At 45.4% G+C, this 22,279-nt stretch overlaps 10 protein-coding genes across 10 annotated transcripts; 4 read left to right on the plus strand and 6 right to left on the minus strand.

The window, feature by feature from the left end:
* Window positions 1–936: 936 nt before the first annotated feature.
* On the minus strand, window positions 937–1,438 carry VC83_03554 (uncharacterized protein; the record flags this gene model as incomplete). The annotated part of the gene is made up of 2 exons (XM_024467200.1): window positions 937–1,221; window positions 1,280–1,438. 2 exons carry the CDS (start codon window positions 1,436–1,438, stop codon window positions 937–939), a joined length of 444 nt encoding a protein of 147 aa, XP_024325825.1.
* Window positions 1,439–4,348: 2,910 nt separating this feature from the next.
* Window positions 4,349–5,058, minus strand: VC83_03555 (uncharacterized protein; the record flags this gene model as incomplete). The annotated part of the gene is made up of 3 exons (XM_024467201.1): window positions 4,349–4,353; window positions 4,403–4,448; window positions 4,495–5,058. The coding sequence occupies 3 exons, from the start codon at window positions 5,056–5,058 to the stop codon at window positions 4,349–4,351; spliced, it is 615 nt and encodes a 204-aa protein (XP_024325712.1).
* Window positions 5,059–5,233: 175 nt separating this feature from the next.
* VC83_03556 (uncharacterized protein) lies at window positions 5,234–7,019 on the plus strand (the record flags this gene model as incomplete). The annotated part of the gene is made up of 3 exons (XM_024467202.1): window positions 5,234–5,812; window positions 5,861–5,995; window positions 6,045–7,019. 3 exons carry the CDS (start codon window positions 5,234–5,236, stop codon window positions 7,017–7,019), a joined length of 1,689 nt encoding a protein of 562 aa, XP_024325823.1.
* Window positions 7,020–7,109: 90 nt separating this feature from the next.
* Window positions 7,110–8,047, plus strand: VC83_03557 (uncharacterized protein; the record flags this gene model as incomplete). The annotated part of the gene is made up of 3 exons (XM_024467203.1): window positions 7,110–7,131; window positions 7,184–7,593; window positions 7,997–8,047. The coding sequence occupies 3 exons, from the start codon at window positions 7,110–7,112 to the stop codon at window positions 8,045–8,047; spliced, it is 483 nt and encodes a 160-aa protein (XP_024325824.1).
* Window positions 8,048–8,674: 627 nt separating this feature from the next.
* On the minus strand, window positions 8,675–9,361 carry VC83_03558 (uncharacterized protein; the record flags this gene model as incomplete). Its single annotated transcript, XM_024467204.1, has 1 exon — window positions 8,675–9,361. The coding sequence occupies one exon, from the start codon at window positions 9,359–9,361 to the stop codon at window positions 8,675–8,677; it is 687 nt and encodes a 228-aa protein (XP_024325821.1).
* Window positions 9,362–10,808: 1,447 nt separating this feature from the next.
* Window positions 10,809–11,437, plus strand: VC83_03559 (uncharacterized protein; the record flags this gene model as incomplete). Its single annotated transcript, XM_024467205.1, has 2 exons — window positions 10,809–10,900; window positions 10,954–11,437. 2 exons carry the CDS (start codon window positions 10,809–10,811, stop codon window positions 11,435–11,437), a joined length of 576 nt encoding a protein of 191 aa, XP_024325822.1.
* Window positions 11,438–11,633: 196 nt separating this feature from the next.
* Window positions 11,634–12,578, minus strand: VC83_03560 (uncharacterized protein; the record flags this gene model as incomplete). Its single annotated transcript, XM_024467206.1, has 1 exon — window positions 11,634–12,578. The coding sequence occupies one exon, from the start codon at window positions 12,576–12,578 to the stop codon at window positions 11,634–11,636; it is 945 nt and encodes a 314-aa protein (XP_024325639.1).
* A 1,105-nt stretch (window positions 12,579–13,683) lies between these two features.
* Window positions 13,684–14,715, minus strand: VC83_03561 (uncharacterized protein; the record flags this gene model as incomplete). Its single annotated transcript, XM_024467207.1, has 1 exon — window positions 13,684–14,715. The coding sequence occupies one exon, from the start codon at window positions 14,713–14,715 to the stop codon at window positions 13,684–13,686; it is 1,032 nt and encodes a 343-aa protein (XP_024325638.1).
* Window positions 14,716–15,218: 503 nt separating this feature from the next.
* VC83_03562 (uncharacterized protein) lies at window positions 15,219–16,613 on the plus strand (the record flags this gene model as incomplete). The annotated part of the gene is made up of 3 exons (XM_024467208.1): window positions 15,219–15,232; window positions 15,290–15,391; window positions 15,446–16,613. The coding sequence occupies 3 exons, from the start codon at window positions 15,219–15,221 to the stop codon at window positions 16,611–16,613; spliced, it is 1,284 nt and encodes a 427-aa protein (XP_024326030.1).
* A 1,044-nt stretch (window positions 16,614–17,657) lies between these two features.
* VC83_03563 (uncharacterized protein) lies at window positions 17,658–17,930 on the minus strand (the record flags this gene model as incomplete). Its single annotated transcript, XM_024467209.1, has 2 exons — window positions 17,658–17,747; window positions 17,802–17,930. The coding sequence occupies 2 exons, from the start codon at window positions 17,928–17,930 to the stop codon at window positions 17,658–17,660; spliced, it is 219 nt and encodes a 72-aa protein (XP_024325856.1).
* Window positions 17,931–22,279: the final 4,349 nt, after the last annotated feature.

Raw genomic sequence — 22,279 nt, forward strand, 5'->3', positions numbered from 1 at the left:
TTCGCTGGGCGGTGGATGCTCTGGGATAATGGCCTGGCTTTCCTGCTGTGGGGGCGTACCTCCGAGGGCTGCGAACAAGTTAGACCATTGCATCTCGTAGAGCTAAATCCAAGGAGGTTTCTGATACAAGGATCTATTTGCCAGCATCCCCATTGCTTTGAAGGAAGACTTGGAGTTGACCTGGGGAGGTAGATTGTTTCTTATTCAACAAAACCCGAACAGCCGTCTCTTGGATTTTGTATGGAAGTATATCAAAAGTACGGTATCTCAATGGCGTTAACTTTTCCCGAATCATACAATAACAAGCCGCTACTTCTTAGCCACGTTGTTATATATGTTCCGGCCCAACCACCAACCTATACGTAGAATAGTAGAATAGTATATTGAATTACCTACTCTACTCTTGCCCGCTTCCGCTTTGGCCTCTCAACTAAAGCTATTTCCGTACGGGTAGCTAGGCCTGATAAATTGCCACAGTTATGGTCATCGTTATGGCAGTGTACACTACACCCCTTTACTTCCTTATAACACCGGCACCTCTTTGTACTACACTGCCCTTTACACTGACAGGATATTCCAACCCGAGCACTTGTAGAAGCCTCTCTAGCTGCAAGCCCTAGTGCTACCTGCTTTGTAGAAGTAGGAATCAGGATATCAGCCCATAGAGCTTGCTCTACAACCCCAAGCGATTTTGTAGGTATAAGGCGTTTTATAATACCAGATACTGTAATAACCTGATACCGGTGTGGGTAAGGCTCTTCTAGAATCCGTGCAAAGATCCTCTTATTATCAGTTGAGGTTCTATCCTCCCGAGGAATCTTTAAGGAAACAATTGCTCCAATATCAAAGTGTTGAATATCATGCTTCTTAGTATATTTCCGTATCATTGCAACCCTTGCCCATTGAGTAGCTGCTATAGCTTTCTCAACTACAGGATCACACGCCGGGGCTCGGAATCCAGTTCTGGCTCTGGCTCAGGATCAGAGCTAGAGCTGGGCTCGGAATTGAGTTCCGAGCCAGAGAGCTCAATTCTGAGCTCTGGCGCTCGGCGGAGCTGGGCTCTAGTTCGAGTTCTAGCTCGAGTTCCAGTTCGAATTCCGGTTCGAATTCTGGCTCGAACTTGAAGCCCAGAATCCAGCTCTGGCTCTGGCTCTGGCTCAGGCTTAGAGCCAGAGCTGGCTTCGGAATTGAGTTCCGAGCTAGAGAGTTCAATTCTGAGCTCTAGTGCTTGGCGAAGCTGGGTTTTGGCTCCAGTTCTGGTTCAAATTCCGGCTCGAACCTGGAGCTCAGAACCAGAGCTGGGCTCGGAATTGAAACCCGAGCCAGAGAGCTCAATTCCGAGCTCTGGTTCTCGCCGAAGCTGTGGGTCAATTAGAGCTTCAGTCTCAGACTCAAGCTCGGGCTGGAGCTCGCTCTCAAAAGCATGGCTGATGGCCATCCAGGGTGATGGTTATCCTTGTGCAGTTACCCTTGCTCCGGGATATCACCGGCCGGATATGTTCCTGCATAACGTGCGGTCATAGACAGTGCAACGATGGCGAAGCAATCACATGTTTGTTTCTTGGCAAAAACTTGAGTGTTGGTTTTGCACACCCCACCGCGCCAATTGCTGCGGCCAGGCGATAACCTCGCTAGAAACTGCGGGGTAAGGCATAATCAGCCGACCGCAACAGCCACAAACTACGTCGATCCTGATTACTAAATCCTTACCAAAACGCTTCGGCCCGGAACGTAGTGGTACGGAACCGCGCGACAGTGCGAATACCCGCGATAGTGTGGATCCCCGTGACAGTACGTATCCACTGCACCCCGTCTGTCACCGGCTAATTTTATTGTTCAGAAGTAACCATTATCATACCGAGGCATCCTCTAATTATCTCCCGTCAACTGCGCAACGCGACTTCACTCTGCAGATATAGCAAGCTATCCACACGACTCCAATCGAACCAACAGCTCGCTTTCACAAGTAGACCCTCTCCAAGAGATGATGACTTGGATTGGTACATTGAGCTACCAAATAAACTGCGAAAAATAGTGATTGAGTTCCTGAGTCTCTTCAACCGAAACCGGATTGCATGTGGTGTCCGTTTTCTGCCACTCTTCTCATTAAATAATCTCGTAAGGTACTCGTTTTTGGCTGTTGCATTATGAGCTTTCACGTATTGAAGCAACTCCAACTCCTCAGTGCCCCACTCTTTTCGTTCTGCAGACATTGTTCGAAGTAATGGCGTGAAATTTCGATCGCGACGGAGGGGGATCTATTTGACCCATTCGTTTCCTCATTATAGACCGGAAGTCCCGGACTTTTTGTTACCCTTGTTATGCGCCCCCATGAGGCATTTATATAACTGAATGTAATTGGGCTAACCAAGCTATCGGGTCAGAAAATTTGATCTAATTTCACTCCACAGCAAGTCAGACAAAATTTGCCCTTGTTACGCGCCTTCGTGGGGCATTTATATTTTCTGGTGGGTGGTGATAACTAAACGTTATTGGTCTAACCAAGCTGTCGGGTGGGAGAATAGCCGGCCAGAACAATACTTTGGGGTAATACGACGTTATTCAGGATCTAGTTTGCGGACCTGCCCCTCGTAAACGCTAGTCTGGTCTAACAGTAACACGCGCGGCGTTTGTTGGTTTGTCTTTGGCGTGACTAATGACTACACAACCATATGTTCTAGGTGTTTATATACCTAATACATGCGCCATTTCAAGGGTAGAATCCAATAACAATCTCACAATAATCATGGAGAACGAAGGCGACATTGATTGGGGTGTATTCTTCAACGAGACTCCAAATGAACAAAGCACCCATACCGTTATGGACACAACCATCCCCAATCCAGGTGTCGACACTATTTCTGACTCGGATATCGCTATGGTTGTAAGTGATTATTTAAGTGCGGTGTTACAGTACAGTAACGAGGGGCTCTGCTGGATCTATTGAGCTTGAAGAGTCTGGAGCGGTTACAAAGGAGTAACTTAGGTTCTAAAATTTCTTACCAAGCCATTAACTAACTTATGTTGATATATTAGATGCTCAAAATAAAATCATAGGGAATTTAGCTATGAAGTTAATTTCGAACTATAACATGTAACGTGCATCCCTATGTGCCGAAAAAACCACCGTGCCGGAAAAAATGATAGGTACTTTGACTCTAGGCATCTCAAATTCTACACACCTATCAATATCTTTTACATTACAGTATATATAGTTTGCGTTGACACTGTCGCGCCTGATTTGCAGAGGTCTGCATTTGTTGCGAAACGGCTTCCCCACCATTGGCTCCACCACTAACCTCTTATTATTCCTAAAACATATGTTCCGGCCCAGTCGCGAATAATTCATATTCGCGAATAGGCTGGCCCATTCGCGAATGGGCCAGCCCAACCACGAATATGAACCTCCGCGAGCGGGCCGGCCTATTCGTGAATATGAATTATTCGCGACTGGGCCGGAACAACTCTCTTTTGGGTATTATTAGTGGTAAGAGTTCGTGGTGATGCTATAGCTCAAGGGGTGCTATTATACTTTGAATTGACGCTCTCTGCAATTAGGTGCGACAGCGACGACGTGATCGTAAATTTCAGAGTAGCCAGGGTTTGGACTATTTAGGAGTAATCACACAACACGACTGGCACAAAAATACTGCAAGTTTCAATGGACTCACAAATTTAAAATCAATTGAATTCAAAGTACCAATAGTTTGTCCCGTCACGGGGTGCGTCCCGTGATGCAGGGATGCACGTTAGATATGGAATATGGGGGAAAGGGTGGATTACGAGCGGTTTAGGTTGGCGGTTTGAGGTTGGGGCTGGGGTTGGGGACAAGTTTTTTTGAGGGCAAGGAGAATGTAATTCTAGGAGAGACACTTTTAGTCGAGATTAAAACATCAAATAATTTGGGCCTTTTAATTAAGAATGAGTTCCACACTATTTGCAAATTTTATGTCCTCTGAAGACTGAAAATTCAGCCATGTATACATCAGCCTTTATATCGTCACTATCCGCCTTTGTTGTCTTACGGTTCAACAGTGGCTGCTTACACTTGTCAGTGGAAAACCTGTGATTGATGCTGAGCTTCCTACCTGACTTAATTCATCGATCGAATGCGCAGATTCCGCACTTTGAACAAACTTTAAGGCATCATTGTCTAGTGGCCAAAGGATGGGGTCGCGAGTATTCATAGGTCCAGTATATACAGCGACTTTACTCATAAGCTCCATTGTCACATAACCAACTCCTCTAATATCCTTAATAGAGTCGCGATTTGACACGAGTCTGCGGCAGCATTCTTGGCCCGCTACTTACTGTTAGTTGACGCCCGTGACATAGCCTGACGGCCTACCTATTCTTATAGATCCCTCAGTACTTATAAGGATGTTCTTGCATGTAACTTCACCATGCTCTAAACCTTTTGATGCAAGGTATTCGAGACCGCTAAGGATCTGTTCACATATTAAGATGTGGAAGGCAGCTCAGGGTAAGGCTCACCTGTCGAAGTATCACAGCAAGCTGTGACTCGGTAGGATAGGTTACAAGTGTGGCATAGTGGCTGAGACATATAGGCAGCTTCTCGCCTCTGTTGAGTTCATGCTCAAAGATGGCATATTGAGATCCTTCAAAGCTGAAGCTTTCTAAAAACTTCAGAAAATTCTCGTTTCGAATTCGACTCAGCATGTCTAGTTTCTTCTCTATATCTGGATCATCAGAGAATTTTCTCACAGCAACAAAGAGGCCGTCGTTTTGAGTAGCAATGATAACTGATTTATTTAAGGTTAGGTTAAATCGCATTTGGAGGCGCTCCCAGGGTGACGAATCCTGGGACTGAATTGCTTCTGGAGCACGGAATCTGCTTCTACCCCGAACGCTCTCCCCTAAGCGCCGGCGACTCTTTTGTGATGATTCATCTTCTTGTATCCTCTTCCTCAGCTTGTTTGGCGGGGGATCATTGTCGGATGATGCGGGAGGGGATGCCGTGCCATTCAACCCGTTTTCGTCGGAGTCAGGGGTGGCTCTAAGAAACCCAAACCGGGTGTTACTCCTTTTTAAGCTCATACTTGCAATAACTTATTGTTGACACAATTTTTTTTTATGATTGGAAGAGCTATAAGGCTTTTAATACTGATATAAATAAGCCAGATATTGCACTAAGCCAGTTTCGGCTGCTGCACTTAGATAGCCCATGTGAAAAGCGAGCATTCTCCCAGAGCATAGACATCCATACCTCAATATGAAAGCGCGAGTACATGCGGAAGACCTAAAATTTGAGACAGAGCGGCGTCTCTTCTGCAAAGGTTCCGCTCTTGTCAAGCTTGAGAGTCTAAATTGGGAAGAGCATAAAACTTGCCAACATGACCCGAAGAATGTACTACGACTTAAAAAGATCTTTGAGAAGGAAGGATGCCGTTCGCTAAAGGTGGGAAACCACATACCTGCTATTGTCGATCAACATCATCTCGACACTGCCATAGAGAATGCGAAGCAAAATAAGACGTGGAAAACGGGGATTTTGCCAAGTAGTTACGCCATGATCGACTCAGAAAACGGATACCCAGAGCTTGAGTTTCCAGGTGGAATTATCTGTCTCCATGGATTACATAGAATTCAAGCGGGAAAAGCATTGCGCCCGGCTGAGAAATGGTGGATAGTGGATCTATACCTTTCAGGAATCAGCTACGAGACGAGGGCAATTCTAGACGAAGAGTATTCTAATGAAGATAGGCCTTGTGATGGTCAAATATATCGCAAAATCCGTGAATACCAGTATCTACCCCAGAAGGCCGATGCCCTAGTCTTACCAGCTACCTGTGTAAGCTTCGAAATGCGTTGGTGGTCTCGTTTTAATGAAAGTAGACAGAAGAGACTCCGCGGCCTCTTCCGACACCGCTTGGTTGCCGCTGGATTTGATGCTCTTACTAAGATTCCGGCTCTCTTTGACGCTGGAATGAAGGTCACTACACTGCATACAGTGATGGCAACGAGGTGCTATGAGGTAAGTCGAATGCTTTGCCTAACCAATCTTTTACTTATATTACATGTAGGAAATACAGCATTACCTTAATCATATTTTCACAGCTTTCGTTGGATTTTTTAACGGGATTGAAAACGGGATTCAGAGACTAGATAAGGCCACCGTTAAGGCTATCGAACGTAAGGCACCTGCAGTATCAACCTCGGATTCTCAGGAGCTATCCATTGCTATTTTTAATGGCGCCATCTTCAGTGGCTTCAGCAGCCAAGAACGCAGCGTTATATGGGGTAACATCCTCAAGTTTAGAGGCATTATACCTTCTCTATCAACCTTTTTTGAAGACATGCACTTGTTGGAAGCCTGCGTTAACTGCATCAGGTGGCTAGTTACAGTTCCTACGGATCAGGCGGATCAGACGGTATTCACAGCGCTAGGGGAAGCGTTCCAATCTCAAGGAGGCACCCAATGCACTCAGGTAGTCCAGACAACTGAAACTACCTTCCGTTTAGTAAAGGGAAACCCGACATACTGTATGAAACTTGGGTATTTGCAAATGATTGCTTTTGCAATGAAAGACTACAGAGATTTACCCAAGCAGTCTGTGAAGAAAAATTTGATAGAAATTGCAAGGCCAAAAGCCGATAGTGAAGTGCTCCAAAAAGGTGCTTCCTTTGCGAAGCAATTAGGATTTAGCACCCCTGAGATAGAGAGGCTGAAAGGGATGGAGCCTTTAACATTCTCGGAAGTGGAAGCATTAGTTCCCGTACCTAAAACAGCTGTGGTTGAGATTAAGCGCAGGTCTGGGATGCCACGTACTGATACTTTTGAGGAAGACAGACAGCATATATTTTTACACAACCTACTCCAAAGTGACGAGGCAGGCGAAGGCATCACGTCATTTTATGTTCTTAAGTCTTGGTTCAATGCATTTTTTGGCACATGGGCGATACCGGTACCGGTTCCAAACACTGACAGCAACATGTCACCACCCAAAGACCAAGAAGTTAAAAACGAGAGTGTCAATTTACAAAAGACGCAGCTATGACCATTAGGTCCGCAGCATAGTGCGCGCATTGACAAGCACAAAAATGGCGTCAAACACATACCTAAAGTGAAAGTCAGCCCAACTCTAAAGATGGAGATGGACGTCCCCCCTGGTAAGATTACTCGTCCATTGTGGCCGCTAAAAGCAATGTCTAACATTACTAGACTCTACAATCCAAGATCTCATACGCTTTGTAGAACAAGACGGTATGGCGACTGAATGCCTAGACCAGTTACCAGAATCTAATGGAGTATTTCAACTCCGGGTTGATTCTGGCGACCCGAATTCTTTTGTTAAACAACAAGTCATAGAGCTCAAAGATAAAGGAAAGAGAACTTGTGACAAAAATAAGAGACATATAGCAGCTGACGAATGCTATAAAGTGGCGACTATGGCAGGCAATAACAATACGCTTTTTGTAATCTCGGAAATAAAGCCTGAGGACGACGAACAATGGCGCGAACAACTTGAAACATCAGTTATGGGTGGGGTGGAATTCGAACGCGAGGAAATCAAGCCAGAGGAACAAGCCCGTCTAGATTTATACAGCGTTCCCTCTATACCTACCGAAGAGGTAAAGTTAGAGAAAAGCTCCCAGCCAGCTTTACAGACAACTACTCTAAAAGTAGAACGAAGGAAGGGGAAGCGTGAGACTAAAACTCCTTACACACGTGAGAAAATAAAGCCACAGGAACAAGACCGAATGGATCTATACAGCGTTCCTTTACACGTACCTACCCAAGGGGTAAAGGTAGAAGATGACAACCAGTCAGCTTTACACAAAGCTCCTACGTACGAATCTACACTAGAGATAAAACAAAATGATGGGGAAAGTCTAAGTATAATTGCCCAGAAATGCCAGGAAATTAAGACAGAGGAAGAAGACCGTCTGGATTTATATAACACTCCCTTATGTGAAACTACTCAGGAAGTGAAGTTAGAGGATGATACCCAGCTAGCTTTACACGACATCCCAGCGTTTCCAGAGCGGCCTCGCCAAGAGGACGAGGAATCGAACAGCCTACTAGATATAGAAAGTGAAAACGCGACTAATGCTCAGATTCTTGCTCAAAACACTGTTACAATTCACGTAAAGAAAGCCATAAAAGAGTCACAGTGGGTATCTAAGCCAGCTAAAGACTTACCGTTCGACCAACTAGATTCAATAGTAGTGCCAACTAAAGACCCACAAAATGTAGTCAGAGATAGAATGATACTCTTACATGAAGAAGAGGGGCTATTACCTCACAATGGTATGAGTCGGAGAGTAAATAACGAAGATTGCTATACAGTTGCTATGGAGGCTGACGATCATACCTTGTACATGATTCAGGAAGAGTATTAAACAAATATAGAAAGCGTAAGTTCAAAAGGGCATAATGGCAATGAGACGACCACAGGTGATAAGCTGAATAACCCAGCAACGAACAAACACGCCCTAATCTTCCAAATTTATCTAAGTTTACGCTTAGCCATCCTGCACTAATGTAATATTATTGAATGCATGCATGCTATAGTGTTGCCAAATGATTCCCAAGCCTATGTCGCATACCTCCAAAGATAGGGTCGCATCCATCGCCACAATAGGTAGTCGTAGTGCCGCAATATCCAAAGTTAGAGCAGCAGCAACCAAATTTCGTTCCATAACACGTTTATTAGCCACCGCACTTGCCACTTAGTGACGACGTTTGGGTACCGATGCTAATGCTTTTGATGGAGCTAATGCCAGCCTTTGTGACTGCATGGGAGCATGACCCAATTGGGTGAGTAGTACCAATGCTGTTCACCGTGATATCTGGACCTGGATCCGGAAATTCAAGATCAATGGATTCAAGGGTGCTGCAGCCTTTGCCAACATTAGCGACAAAGGCGTCTGGTCGGGAGCTAAACGCAGTATCCACAGGGCCTGATCCTGACCCTGAACTAATGGTGACACTTGCGCAGTTCATATACATCTCGCGGTTGCCAACCTTATTAAACCACGTCCAGGAAAACACGGCTGGGCCAGTAGGAGTATCGCTAGGGACCGTAAAAGGGAATTCAGAAACGAGCGGGCAGTTGCCAATGTAGGAGTGGATGACCGTAAATGTTATGCCGCCATCAGTGGACAGACTGGCTTGGCAAGATCCACCCTTGTGGGTAATACTACCGACGACTGTGAATTTCTGTGTTGACCCAGCAACCCACGTCGCAACAGAAGCACCTTCAGGAGTTTTTAGATCAGGCAGGTAGCCTTTACAAGGATAATCATTATTACCTAAAGGTGATTTCATACTATAATCAATGTTGATTGTGAAATTGTTGTATTTGCTATGGAGTGGTGGTGGATACCATAACTCCATATGGGCTGAAGTTATGGTGGCCACTACAACCAAGGGGAAAAGGGTGGAGAACTTCATATTAGAAAACTAGCAATATCTAGCTTTAATATCATACAAGAAGTTAGCAAATATGAACATGAATAATAGCAGCAATGCAATTTAAACTACGGGCTAGGGAGAAGCTTGTATCAGCTTATACTAGTTACAGTTATAGGCTATATATAAGGCGTTTTTGACATAGGAGCCACTTTTGAATACTTTCCAGCCCACAGTTCATTTCTATAACATACGAAATATAGGCGCCCTGTAAAAGAGAGATGACGATGAGTGCGCCTGTTATTTAAGAGTGTATTGACAGATTAGGGGTGCCAACGGTCTATGCATCATAATAACCCTTACCCGAAATGCAGATAATTACGAATATTACCCCTTTCTTCGCTGGAATAGCTCTGTCTGTCGCCCAACTTGGGGTTGCTCCCCAACATGAAAACGGAGAAGCTATCGTGGTGAATAAATGCGACGTTCCTGTGTTTTATGCATCTATAGGGGATTCGGGCTCCGTCAACACTCTCCCTCCAGGCGGGATTTATGATAAGCAAGCATTCTTCCAGAGCACAATTACACAATTTGAGTACACATACCATCCTCAAAACGCGCCGGGTCTTTGGTATAGTGTCTCAAATGTAAATGGCTATGTCTTTGATTCAGATGATGGCTGGAATGGGATACTGCCCTGGCCATTCCAGAAGGACGGCTTGATTGTTGAAGGAACCAGTGACGATTGTGCTACTGTAACCTGCCCTGGTGGAAATCCGAATGGCAATTCAACTTGCATTCAAGCCTACACACACTATAATGATGACTGGTCATCTCATGGGTGTAGAAATAATAATTCTATTGCTTTAACACTGTGCGCAAATGTAAGCTTCTTAAAGAATGTTGTTACTGGTCAGATTGTCTCCGATGGCCCGCAAAGCTGTCCGTAGATGTTTGTAACGTTAGTAGCTATTCTCAGTAGATCTACTGTGCATCCCTACATCACGGGACTCACCCCGTGACGGGACAAACTAACTATTGGTACTTTGAATTCAATTGATTCTAAATTTGTGAGTCCATTGAAAATTCCAGTATTTTTGTGTCAGTCGTGTTGTGTGACCACTCCTGAACAGACCAAACCCCGGTTACTCTGAAATTTACGATCACGCCGTCGCTGTCGCACCTGATTGCGGAGGGCATCAATTCGAAGTATAATAGAACCTTCGAGCTACAGCATCACCACAAACTCTTATCACTCCTAATACCCATAAGAGAGTCTTATCTAAGCTTTGGCCCCACTACGATGCGGGAGATCGTCATCAGCCTTGTGGCGGCTGTACGGCGCAAATTCATGCATGGTCGCCACGCAGATTAATAGCGTGCAGATGCCTCTTCGCTCCTCGCTTTGGCACGTCATCTCGTCATCATAATCATGGATTCCTTTGACATGACCTTCAACCCTAATATGCCGACCACTAATGCTAAGGGTGTCCTTGATGCGACTTTCGAGCACTTTGCAACGTCGTGAGTGATATTAGTATTTATCATATTCCCTACCCTACTAATACTATATATAGTCTTCTTCCACTTTATTCAGATCCTCTGGTCACAATCCGCATCGCAAGCCACGAATATAAGCTTCCGAAAGCCCTCCTCTGCAAGCAATCTCCATATTTCGCAGCCACTTTTAATGGGTCCTTCAGGGAAGGGGAAAAACAGTCAACAAACTTGGAAGAGATAGATGGCGTGGTTTCAATTCGAAGCTTCCAAATGCTTGTCCAGTGGATTTGCCTTGGCCGGGTCGTGTTCGGAGAGTCTGCGCCAGAGGAAGCTATTACAACGGCAATCGAACTAACTAGATTGGCGGACATGTGCGGCATTATTGGCATGGAATTTGTGATAGCTGGGCATATCAAGGCTATCATTATAGCGAATCCAGCTCCAAGGGACGGTAAATTCGAAAAGTGGAGATCCCCAGACACGAACACGTTTTGCCTCATGCCCAACACATCATTTCAGCAGTACATCTACCAGAAGGACATCCAGTGCGCGGTGTTTTAGCTTCTGCAGCTGTTGAAGAATATTTCCGACAGGATAATTACAAGTTTCTAAGGGAGACTTCAAAAGCCCCGGAATTTTCAGTGGATCTTCTTAAGGAGGTGCAAGCTACGCTTAAGAGTGTGACTTATGAGGAATCCTCAATCACTTTCCAGGATCCTATTAGTTGGATGAGATTGGGGCTATTAAGGCGGTATTCCTAACACAGATGCGCGGCGGTAGTAAACCAAGTGCTAAAACTCAAATCATATACGCCATTTAGTTTACAGAGAAGGCGATACAGTAGGTGAAACCCAAACGTCGTCCTCGTTGAGAACAAAATCATTAGTCCGTATATTCCACCAGACTTCTTCATCCCTTCCATAGCCTCCTGGATACTCCACTCATCCCATGGCCCACAGCATTTGTCCTCTGACTGTCCATTATAACTTGTGCTCTGCGAGAGCTTGATCCGATCTGTTGTCGCTTCTCGCACTAAAACCCGCCAGAATGCCCCTTCGTTCTGCAGCTTGGCGGCATAGACACCATACAGTCCTGGTAATAGAGCTACATCCCTTGCGCAGTACTCTTTGATATCAGGCCTCATAGGACGCTCGTTAAAGACCTCATACCTGCCGCCCTTCTCGGGGTTATAGAGCCGACTAGCACTATCTTTCGTGTGCTGCCATTCCGTTTTCACTGTAGTAAAGACAGGGCTGTCTTTTTCAATGCACTTCGCTAATCCAGCGACATAAGCCCTATTGCCCATCCGACTCGCAAGTTCCATGAGTTGGAGGTCCTTGATGCCGTCAACGGAAATCTGGAAATGGCTGAATAGGGCGTCAGAGTCATTGCGGACATCGAAGATGACTTTTGGGATGGCTGGGGATTCGAGAACGGTTTTGAGAGAAACTGAGTTGCTGTTTGTGGTTGAGAAAGCAGCGCCGCCGAGGGTGTAGATGTCTATTAGGTAGATCTTTGCTGTAGGGATGACGTAAAGCGAGATGATGGATATGGAGCCATGACGGCTGAGCCTGATTCCTTCCAAATCTAGGTAGAGCGACGGAGGCTTGACTGGGAGATTTTGAGCGCTATCGAGAAAATATAGTAGAGCGTTCGGAGAGTCCACCACCACTACTTCGGTTTGAGGTAGTATAATTGACATAATGGGCTCCTGTTACAGTACTGCACAGTACTCTAAACCGAAAAATGAGATGTGGCGTACGGATCTCCCTCTTTGAGTTCGTGTTATCACAACCGTGAGAGACGCGTGCGTGTTGAGATTCGTGGAGGATCTGAGTCGGAATCTGCTGCTGGTTGCTGGTGCGCAACCTGATTTCCGGAGATGATACTGTGCAAGAGGTTGGAGCGGGGACCTGGTGGAGATGCATGGGACCATACAGTATCCTTGTATCGCGCTTTACTAAAAATGGGGCACGCCGGTTTCGGGTGCCACTACCGCCTTTATTACCAAGTGACCAGGGTTCCTTGATCGCTTAATTTGGAGGTACCAACCCATGTGGAGACGTCGTATGACACCTCACTCCCTGGTCATCACATGGCTGAAAATGATTTTTCAGAATCGTGGTAAGGCTCGGAAACCTAGATCAAAGTGTTATATGAGTTTGAAAGGCGCAAAGAGCTCGTGGTGGTGCTATAGGTCGTGGGGTTATATTATTCTTCGAATTGACGCCCTCCGCAATCAGGCGCGACGGCGACGATGTGATCGTAAATTTCAGAGTAGCCGGTGTTTGGAGTGTTTAGGAGTGGTCACACAACATGACTGGCATAAAAATATTAGAACTTTCAATGGATTCACAAATTTATAAACAATTGAATTCAAAGTACCAATATTTGTCCCGTCACGGGGTGCGTCCCTCAATGCAGGGATGCACGTTACTAAGTTACTTTGACTGTGAATATCTTAAAATCTATACACTTATCAATATCTTCTATAATATTGCATAAATTGTATTCTACAGCTAACTTATCATGGTTCAAAATAGCTTCATATAAACTCGAAGATGCTCGTGCTAGCTAAGAAAATTATTCTGTTGACAGTTTCCTTGCCTACGATTTTCCTAATAAAGACAGCAATATCATGATTTCTAGATTTGCAATGGCAAGCGGTACCTCCCCATCAAATTATGGTGGAATAAACTTTAAATATATTAAAACTGCCCAGCCTGTTCCTGTAACTTATCTGGCAACCGGTTTTTGCTTAACAAATTTCCCCCAATTCAGCGTTGTCTCACCTCTAATAACCAACCCTACTTTCTGTCTGGGTCTGTGATGTGAAACCTATCGAAGAGATTATCTAGGTCCTTATCTTCATCTTGAAGGGAGTCTTCGTAGACACTCTCTTGATCCGTCGACTCATCCTCATTTGAAGACCCGCTTTTGTCCTTCTGTTGCATTTGTTGGCAACTTTTACCGTTGTAGTCTGTGGTGTGGAACTTCTCGAGGAATTCAATTAGCTCCACTTCCTTCTCCTTCTCTAGTGGATTTCCATCCTGCTCTTGCTCATCCGTTCTGATCACTAGCTCTTTTTTGATTCCCTCGTATTTCTCTGTTTCCGGACGGCTCTTGCTCTCTGCCTGCATTTGAGTGATTCTAGAGCTCTTAAACTTTGCATCCTTGATACATACTGCTTCAAGAGAAGCTCTGATACAAACCCATCTCATACTGTTGCTGATAAACTCATAAGCAACGTCGTGTTCCTTAGATGTTCCAGAAACACAAGCAACGTGAAAGAAGCAAAATTTTGAAACAATGGCTGCAGCCTCCTTGAAGCTGTCTGCCTTCTCTAACAGACGCCCAAGCGGATCTTTTAGTAAGAATACTTGAGCCACGCCTTTTCCTTCTAAGAGCACGCTGCTCTTGCTGTTTTCGTCAATATCAAGCGCTTTAGCAATTGTATTCCTTACCCAGCCGTGCTGGAGAGCATAAACTTGTAGCTTGCATTTTCCAGCCTCGTCTTTGTACTCCTCATCGTTTTGCGAGCAGGCTCTTGCAAGGTCATTAAGGGCGGCAAAACTCAAAATCATTCTTCCCTTATTTTGTTGAGACTTGGTTTGTCGCTGCTGCTCTAGCTCTGGTAAGGAATTAACTTGCGTATAAAGATTACTTTCATACTCGTTTTGCAAGATACGCCAACTTTCAAGAAATAGATTGGCGCTCGTCGTTAGTTCTTTCTTGTTAAATGCGTTTGCTGCCTGATCTAGCTTGCTCCGAGCGTTTGTTTCTATGCCTAAATCGCTAAAGTCTTGCTCAATAGCAAGACGTTGTAAGGCCGACAGCATGGCGTTTTATTTTGATGCTCGTTGAATATATCACTCTGCTTCTGGCTTGCCTCTAGCGTAGACCTTTATATATCCCAGAATAAAGTTTAATAACCTAGGTGACCTTTCGAAAATGGGACGCAGTCTACTTTGCCTTATTACCGTTTTACGTTTCCAAACCGACGCAACTGCTGTAGAAGCAGTCACTTTTGGAGATAAAGCCAAAACTGGCTGCTGTACTTTAAGACTTGTTTTGGCACCTTTCGTCAAGCTTACTTCCTTGAGTAATGCCCTCGTAATTTAAGGTCTGTTAAGACTACGCCGACTACGAATGATCTTGGATACTCAGCAGCAGTTAAAACTCTTTAGCCACAACAGAACTATAACTTATCAGTTTTTGTAGACAATGGCACGAGCATTCAAATTAGCCATCTTGCTACTAATATGCAGCTGTTTATTTAGCTATACGTCTTCACTTGTACAAAGCCGTACAGCAACCCAGCCAAAGGGTAATAGCTATCGTAATGTTGCATATTACGTGAATTGGTTTGCGTCCTTCTTGCCATCTATATGCGTTTCAAACTAACAGCTAGAGGGCAATATATGGGAGACAGTTCTTTCCCCAAGACATACCAGCAGATAAGATTACGCATGTGCTATATGCTTTTGCAAATATTGACCCAGAGACGGGGAATGTGTAAGTCTGCCCTAAACAGTAAAAGTATTTTATCTAACTGCCGGAATAAACTAGATTCTTGTCAGATCAATGGGCCGACACTGATAAACATTTTCAGAGTGACCGTATAGACAATGCTGACAGTAACCTCTATGGTTGTCTAAAACAACTCTACATTCTAAAAAAGAAAAACCGGCACCTGAAGGTTTTGCTTTCAATTGGTGGCTGGACTTATAGAGCAAACTTTGCGACACCAGCTGGGACAGTGTCTGGTCGCTCCATCTTTGCCTCGTCTGCACTCTCCCTTGTACAGAATCTTGGACTTGACGGACTCGATATTGACTGGGAATATCCAGCGGATGTCACCCAAGCTAAAAATTTTGTTCTTCTACTTCAAGCCATTAGGGATGCCCTTGATATATACGGCAACTCACTTAGTATGCCATATCACTTTCTGCTCACAATCGCATGCCCTGCTGGCCCGTCAAATTATAAACAGTTGCAAATAGCTGAGATGAATCAGTACATAGACTTCTGGAATCTTATGGTGTATGATTATGTCTTGTCTGGCAGTTCAGAGACAGGCCACCAAGCAAACCTTTTTTCTGCAAACGATAAGTCTACGCCATTTGATACACAGAGTGCAGTCGAATATTACATTTCTAAAGGCATTGCACCACAAAATATAGTACTTGGTATGCCTATATATGGCCATGCTTTTGATGCAACTGCCGGTGCTGGATTACCATTCACTATTGCTAGCTCTGGAAGCTGGGCACCGGGCGTTTATGATTTCAAAGCCTTGCCCTTAGCAGGAGCCAAAGAGCAATTTGATGAAAAGCTAGGGGTAAGCTATAGCTATGATGCTACAAAGAGAGAGTTTATTAGCTATGATAATATAGCAGTGGTAAATCAAAAGGCGGCGTGGATTCAGAAAATGGAACTTGGTGGTGCTATGTGGTGGGAGAGCAGTGCTGACGCCCTAGGAAGCAAGAGCCTAATTACGAGCGTCTACTTAGCATTAGGTGGTAAAAATGGGTTAGACCTTGACAACACCCCAAACACACTTACGTATCCAGATTCGGATTACGCCAATATTCGAGCTGGAATGCCGGACGTTAGCTCGCCTTCCGAATACACCTCCACCCTAGCTGAATCTGCGATTTTATCGGCGACAACCTGCGCTATTACATTGACAACTACTATAACTCTATCCAATCAGTGCACATGTACTACGTTTTAGGGCTAAATTAGCTAGCCTAGTACACCAATCTCAAGGAGAAAGAGTAACACCGTTTCAGCTGGTTTCCGCGACTTAGAAGTAGTAATAACAGTGGAAATCGTAAAATAGACTTCTAAGTTATTCCTGCTATTTACTTTATCACGCAGTATTATTTCCCGTACACATTAGCTTGCAATTTTGTATTATTGCACACTGAATCAGTAAGTTAGTTGATAACTTATTTGTTGGTCCTCTTTCGTGAAAATCCGTATCTGTCTTGCGGGTGGTGGCCCACGTCCTAATGTAACTTATACCTTGTAATTGACTCCAAACAAGGCCTTTTTTAGGAGGTGCTATAGCGTAGAATGAACTTGTGCTATACAAGCAGCAAAACAGAAAAAGAAGATGTAAAGGAAGCGTAAGAGGCGTACAATGCAAGGGGGTAACTAGAATGGTTGGAAAGTATTAACTTAGCTATGTTCTGGTCTACTCACTAACTAAGCCAGTTTGCTAGGGCCCGTCTACTCACCAACAAATATTATTACCTTCATAGAAATGAATGTCTTCTAAGTCTACATAATTTTCCTATAGATTAGCTCCTTGCTCATAGTATGAAGTACCCTATGGCTTCATATTCTCTCCGAGCAGCTAGCTATAGCGGCGTCTAACCATCCCGCTCATGCGGAAATATAACAACGGTCTTTGCGCAAATTACAGTATGTTATCAAATACAATTCTGCTTTGCACCTGGGACTAAGTCAGCGTGCAAGATCAAAAGATTCTGCAGGTAATCATGTACAGATGCTTAGCTCAGCTAACCTTTGGACAGCTTAGGATTAACCACACTGAGAGAGGGAAACTCATTGATGGAAGCACATGTAAGAATATATTGAGCTAACTTATGTGATAAAACGCACTGACTTGCCAGCCTATCGCGACATGGAATGAATATAAATCAACACCAGAACCCAAGACGAGCACTACCCCATAATCTCAATGGTGACCATTGTCAGAAACCTCTCTCTAAGCAGCGACTTAAGCATGCTTTTGTCTAGTCATGACAATTTAAGGGCAGTAGGGAGAGGAGCCAACGAATGTGCAAGTGCCGCCACAGGTTGCAATCAGGGTCCAGTTGCCTGTAACGGTGCACTGTACCTATTATACCAATTAGAATGTGGACGTATGATTAATTATGTTTGATGTACTTACAATCTTGTGCTCGCCATCACACGTGTACGTCCCAAATGGGTATTCCTTTCCATTCGTAGACAGACAATCCGCAGATGCACCTGTTATCACTATGCCGAGCATCATAAGAAGTGTATTAGAGATGCGCATGTTGATTATAATTTTCAATAAAAGCTCGGTTTGATGCAGTTAAGATAATATGATTTGCAGTTTTGAGTCGGCCTCTCTTTATAGAAGTCCTCAGAGCAACGTTGGTGCAGTAGTTAGACTCTCCACAATATCTGGTGCCGAGCAGCAGTCCTGTTCTAGGCAGCTTCAAAAATGGCCACCCTAGTACGGCTAAATATAATACCTAGACGAAGCCATGATATCCATCAAGGGAGGTGAAAATTCTAGCGCCTGTCCATAAAGAAAAAGCCAGTTTTACAGCCGACAGCTTCATTCGATATTTGCCGTAGGCGCTAAAGATGACTTAATGTAGCTAGTCATGTCAGCTGAGGGGCCTATTCAGCTGTATAAATTTAGCAGCCAGTTTCAGTAGCTCCGAAAGCGGCTCCTATAATGTGCTGCTATAAGCCACAAAGCTCTAGACTAGTAGCGTAATTGCTTTGTAGCGGTAAGCAACTATTTGCTCGTAGGGCTATGAATAAAGTTACCTTATTCGTACCCATATCTTGCTATCTGCCTTTGCAAATATGCCAGAGTTTCTTGTGAACGACACCCATTCCTGTTCAAGGGACCTTATTCAGCAGCCTCCTCGTCCCGGAGACGTCCGAATTAGAAGAGGCCAAAGCACTTTGTGTTCGAAACTCAGTGGTCAATCCAAACCCGAAGTCTCCCATACAAATAATCCTGAGAGCTCTCGCCTAGATTCAAGCCTTACAGGCTCCGAGTCCCAAACTATATCGCCTTTAAGCATGACATCCAAAGAATCAAAACTACTATACATGAATGTAGTGGCAAGTTTATCCACTTGGGCTGTTCTAGCCGGAATTACTGTCCTCCCTACTGTATCTGCCTTCATTCGCAACTCTCGTGCGCTAGAAGGTATTGAAAGGGCTGGTAACATTGTCCTGAATACAGTCGAAGATATCCCACCACTAGTTGCTGGAGGAATATGTTGTATTTATTGGATAGTGGGGCTATCTTGGCTCTGTTGGAATAGTAAGGGACACCACATTTGGCTAACGGAACGCATACTACTGTAAGTTTTTATACCTAAATCGCCATTACTGTGATGACAGCACTAACTAAAGCAGGCCAACCGTTCTAAATTCTATATTCAGCATAGTGACAGCATTGGCTAATCTATATACGCCGCATAGCAAACACTGGGCTGTTATGATACTCGAAGTTGTTGCGACGGCTTTAAATATGACGACTGCTGCTGTAGTGCTGTACATAGCTTATGTGCAATCGTCCAAAGATTGGGACGGGGATTACACCTCAGACAAGGTCCATACCGCCTAGGAGGTTTGATGTTTAGAGTGATGGAGCTTACTTGGCAATGGTGTGTTTGGTGACTATGGAGTCTAGGAAGGAAATTTCATCAGTTACGTATTTGTTTTCATGCGATCGAGGGCTGGATTCCTTGGTCTTTTATTTTGTGAATCAAAATGATGCTATTTAAAGCAATTATTTCCACCACAGCTTCTATCAGCTAGGCAAGTAATGCTACGCTATACAGAGAAATAATTCATTTGATAGATGATTTTGCTGGCCCTGAGTTGTGCATTGGAGTTTTATTGTCGATTTGCTTGAAATCAATGATTCTTGGGACTCCCAATGGTCCTTCGAACCATACGCTCTCACGCCATAGCTAGACTTACGCCCTCTTGCGCTCTCAGGCCCCTCGGTCTCACGCTTCCATATGGTCCCACAACAATCGCGATCTTAGGAGCGGCGCTCTCGAGGCCGTGACTGGTCGTAAGAGCGGTGGTCGCGAGAGGCGTGTGGGGCACTAGAGCGTAATGGGGCGTAAGACCGGCGGGCGTTGGAGCGTTTGGGGTGTAAGACCGGCGGGCGTGAGAGTAGTGAAGCACTAGGGAGCAGCCTAGGGCTCGTACCAAACACCAAGAAGCTACTTTTGGCTACATTGAGTAAAAGCTGATTGGGCAAGCCAGATCCAGTTTTAGATAGATCAGGCGGTCTTCTGTACGTCACGTTGCATTAGTGTGAAAAGTGTGGAGACCGTCCTTGAGCTAATTCTAACGACCTCTACCACACCTCAATAATTTCATCTTTCTAAGAAGCTACTTGTGGCTCTCTCTGGTGTGGACTTTTCTAATTGCATATGCTAGCTGAGACGGGCGTGGGCGTTATGCTGTGTAAAAAATAGTCGAGCAAGTCCACTGGCAACAGTGTGGCAGCTTTGCGCCTGCTCATGCTTCTTGCTCCCAGATCTCTTGCTCAAGCCAGTCTTGCTCAACCAGCTCTTGTAAAAGACTTTCTTGCTGTACTTGTTCAAGCCTCTCTAGTTCTATTCCGGCTATACCTCCCTCTTCTACTAGCGAAATCATTTCCTGTTCTACCAACGCAAGTCTTTCCTCTTCTACTAGCGCAAGCATTTCTTGATCTCTTCCGTCTGTTTCTGTCACCTGAGACGCAGAAAATATTATTGCTGCATTCGCAATGTTGCCAAAAAAAGCCAAATATACAGATCGACGCACAAAGAATGATGTGATCTCCTCACCTTGCTCCTCACCCTCGCAATGTATATGTGTTATAAAGATAAACTTTCGGTCCTGGTCGTAAGAATCCTCATCTGGAAACCCACATCGATTTTCTGTGCGAGATCGGGCTCGAAAACACACAAGGAACAGGAATAGCTGTATCAAACAAGCTCACAATCTGTGCCACACTGGCTTCTAGGGTAGAATTATTGTATTGATATTGATCGGGTCTTCGAGCCTTTAGCAACGCATTGCGTGCAATCTCGTTATCCGATGACCGTTGCTTCAAGTCGTAGATCTCGGCCGATTCGAATCCAACCTTGTTGGCAAGAACAGCAAGTGCAGAGAGTATGTTCTCGTCTGCCCTTTCCACTACCACTTTTGCTAGTAACCTTTTTTTTGCTTCCGTCGGTGTAAGGCGGCCCTCACGTGAGGGCACGTGAGGTGTCACGCTCTTACAGTGGACCTGGCGGGCTCGGTAAATTAGGGCCTACGGGTTCCTGTATATAAGGGGCTGGAGGCTCGGAGTGAGGCCTCCAGTCAATAGTCGCTGTATATACGTAGACCTATTGTTACGCATTGAATCCTACTTCCTACCTACTGATCTGGTTCCCTGAGCTCCCGTGTGACCCTGGGTCCTACGACTTTACAATTCTATTGACTCAACCCATACTCAGCCTACCAGATCAGGATGGCGAGCCAGGAAAAGAGGATTACCCGAGCGACCTCCGGAGGAGCGACTCCAGCGGCAGAAACCATCGAGGCCAGCCCACCGACTCTGGGCCCTGAAGCCAGCAGCTCCGCGACGAGCAAAGCGGACAGGATGCCGTCAAAGCTGGCCGCCCTCAAGAATAGGATCGAAGAAGAGAGGGCCTACTACAATACCATGGAAGAAGCCCTCCAAGTATTCCGACGATCGCACGGCGACGACTATAGCGCCTACCCGGAGGAAGTAAGGGTCTTCGCAGAAAGACAGGTCCGAATACAAGAAGAAGGACGCCGGAAAAGGCGACACCAAGACAGTGAGGAAGAATGGGAGGGGACCCCAAACGAGGAGGAACAAGAGACTGCCTCCGTAGTATCGCGAGAAGCAACCCCGTCGTATAGGCCTTTCGGCAAGGTCAAGGACCCTAAGGTCTACAAAGGCGAGTCGACACGAGAGCTCAACGAGTTTATGGCCTCAATCCGCGCTTCCTTCCGATACCAGCCAAGTTTCCCAACCGAGCAATCCAAGGTGGCCTTCGCCGCCCAATACCTTGAGAGCGACCCCATGAAGGAGTGGGACAACCGCTGCGCCTCGCAAGAGGAAGGGCTCGAGGACCCTTTAGATATCGCAGGGTTTGAAGAGTTCCTTCGCGACCTCCATATCGACCCAGCCAACCGGCAACGCATTGCAGCCCTCAAATACAACGGCGCCCACCAGCGTAAGGGGCAGGGTATCCGCAAATTCGTTGCGTACCTCGAGGAATTGGAGCGGGAAATGGAGCCCTACACCGAGTCCCAGAGGACCACCCACCTCCTGACGAAGTTACACCCAGAAATGAGGCAGCGCCTCCTTGAGGGTAGCTACGCTGAGCGTTCCACGACCCACAGGGAGGCTGTTGTCAATATCCTAGCCATGCTGGAAATGAACAACCGGTGGGTAACCGAGAAGAATCCTTCTACGGATAGGCCCAACACAAGGGAGAATAAGGGAACCCTGCAGGGTGGCTTTCCAGCTCGGAAGGGCCACTTCAATAGCCACAAGTCGGGCAATCACCGGGAGCGAACGCCCTTCCAGGATCGCCGTCGATCGGACCAACAACCTGCGCGCAAGCCAGCCGACAC

The sequence above is a fragment of the Pseudogymnoascus destructans genome (genome assembly GCF_001641265.1).
Source record: "Pseudogymnoascus destructans isolate 20631-21 unplaced genomic scaffold scaffold_6, whole genome shotgun sequence".
Taxonomy (NCBI): Eukaryota; Fungi; Ascomycota; class Leotiomycetes; order Thelebolales; family Thelebolaceae; genus Pseudogymnoascus; species Pseudogymnoascus destructans.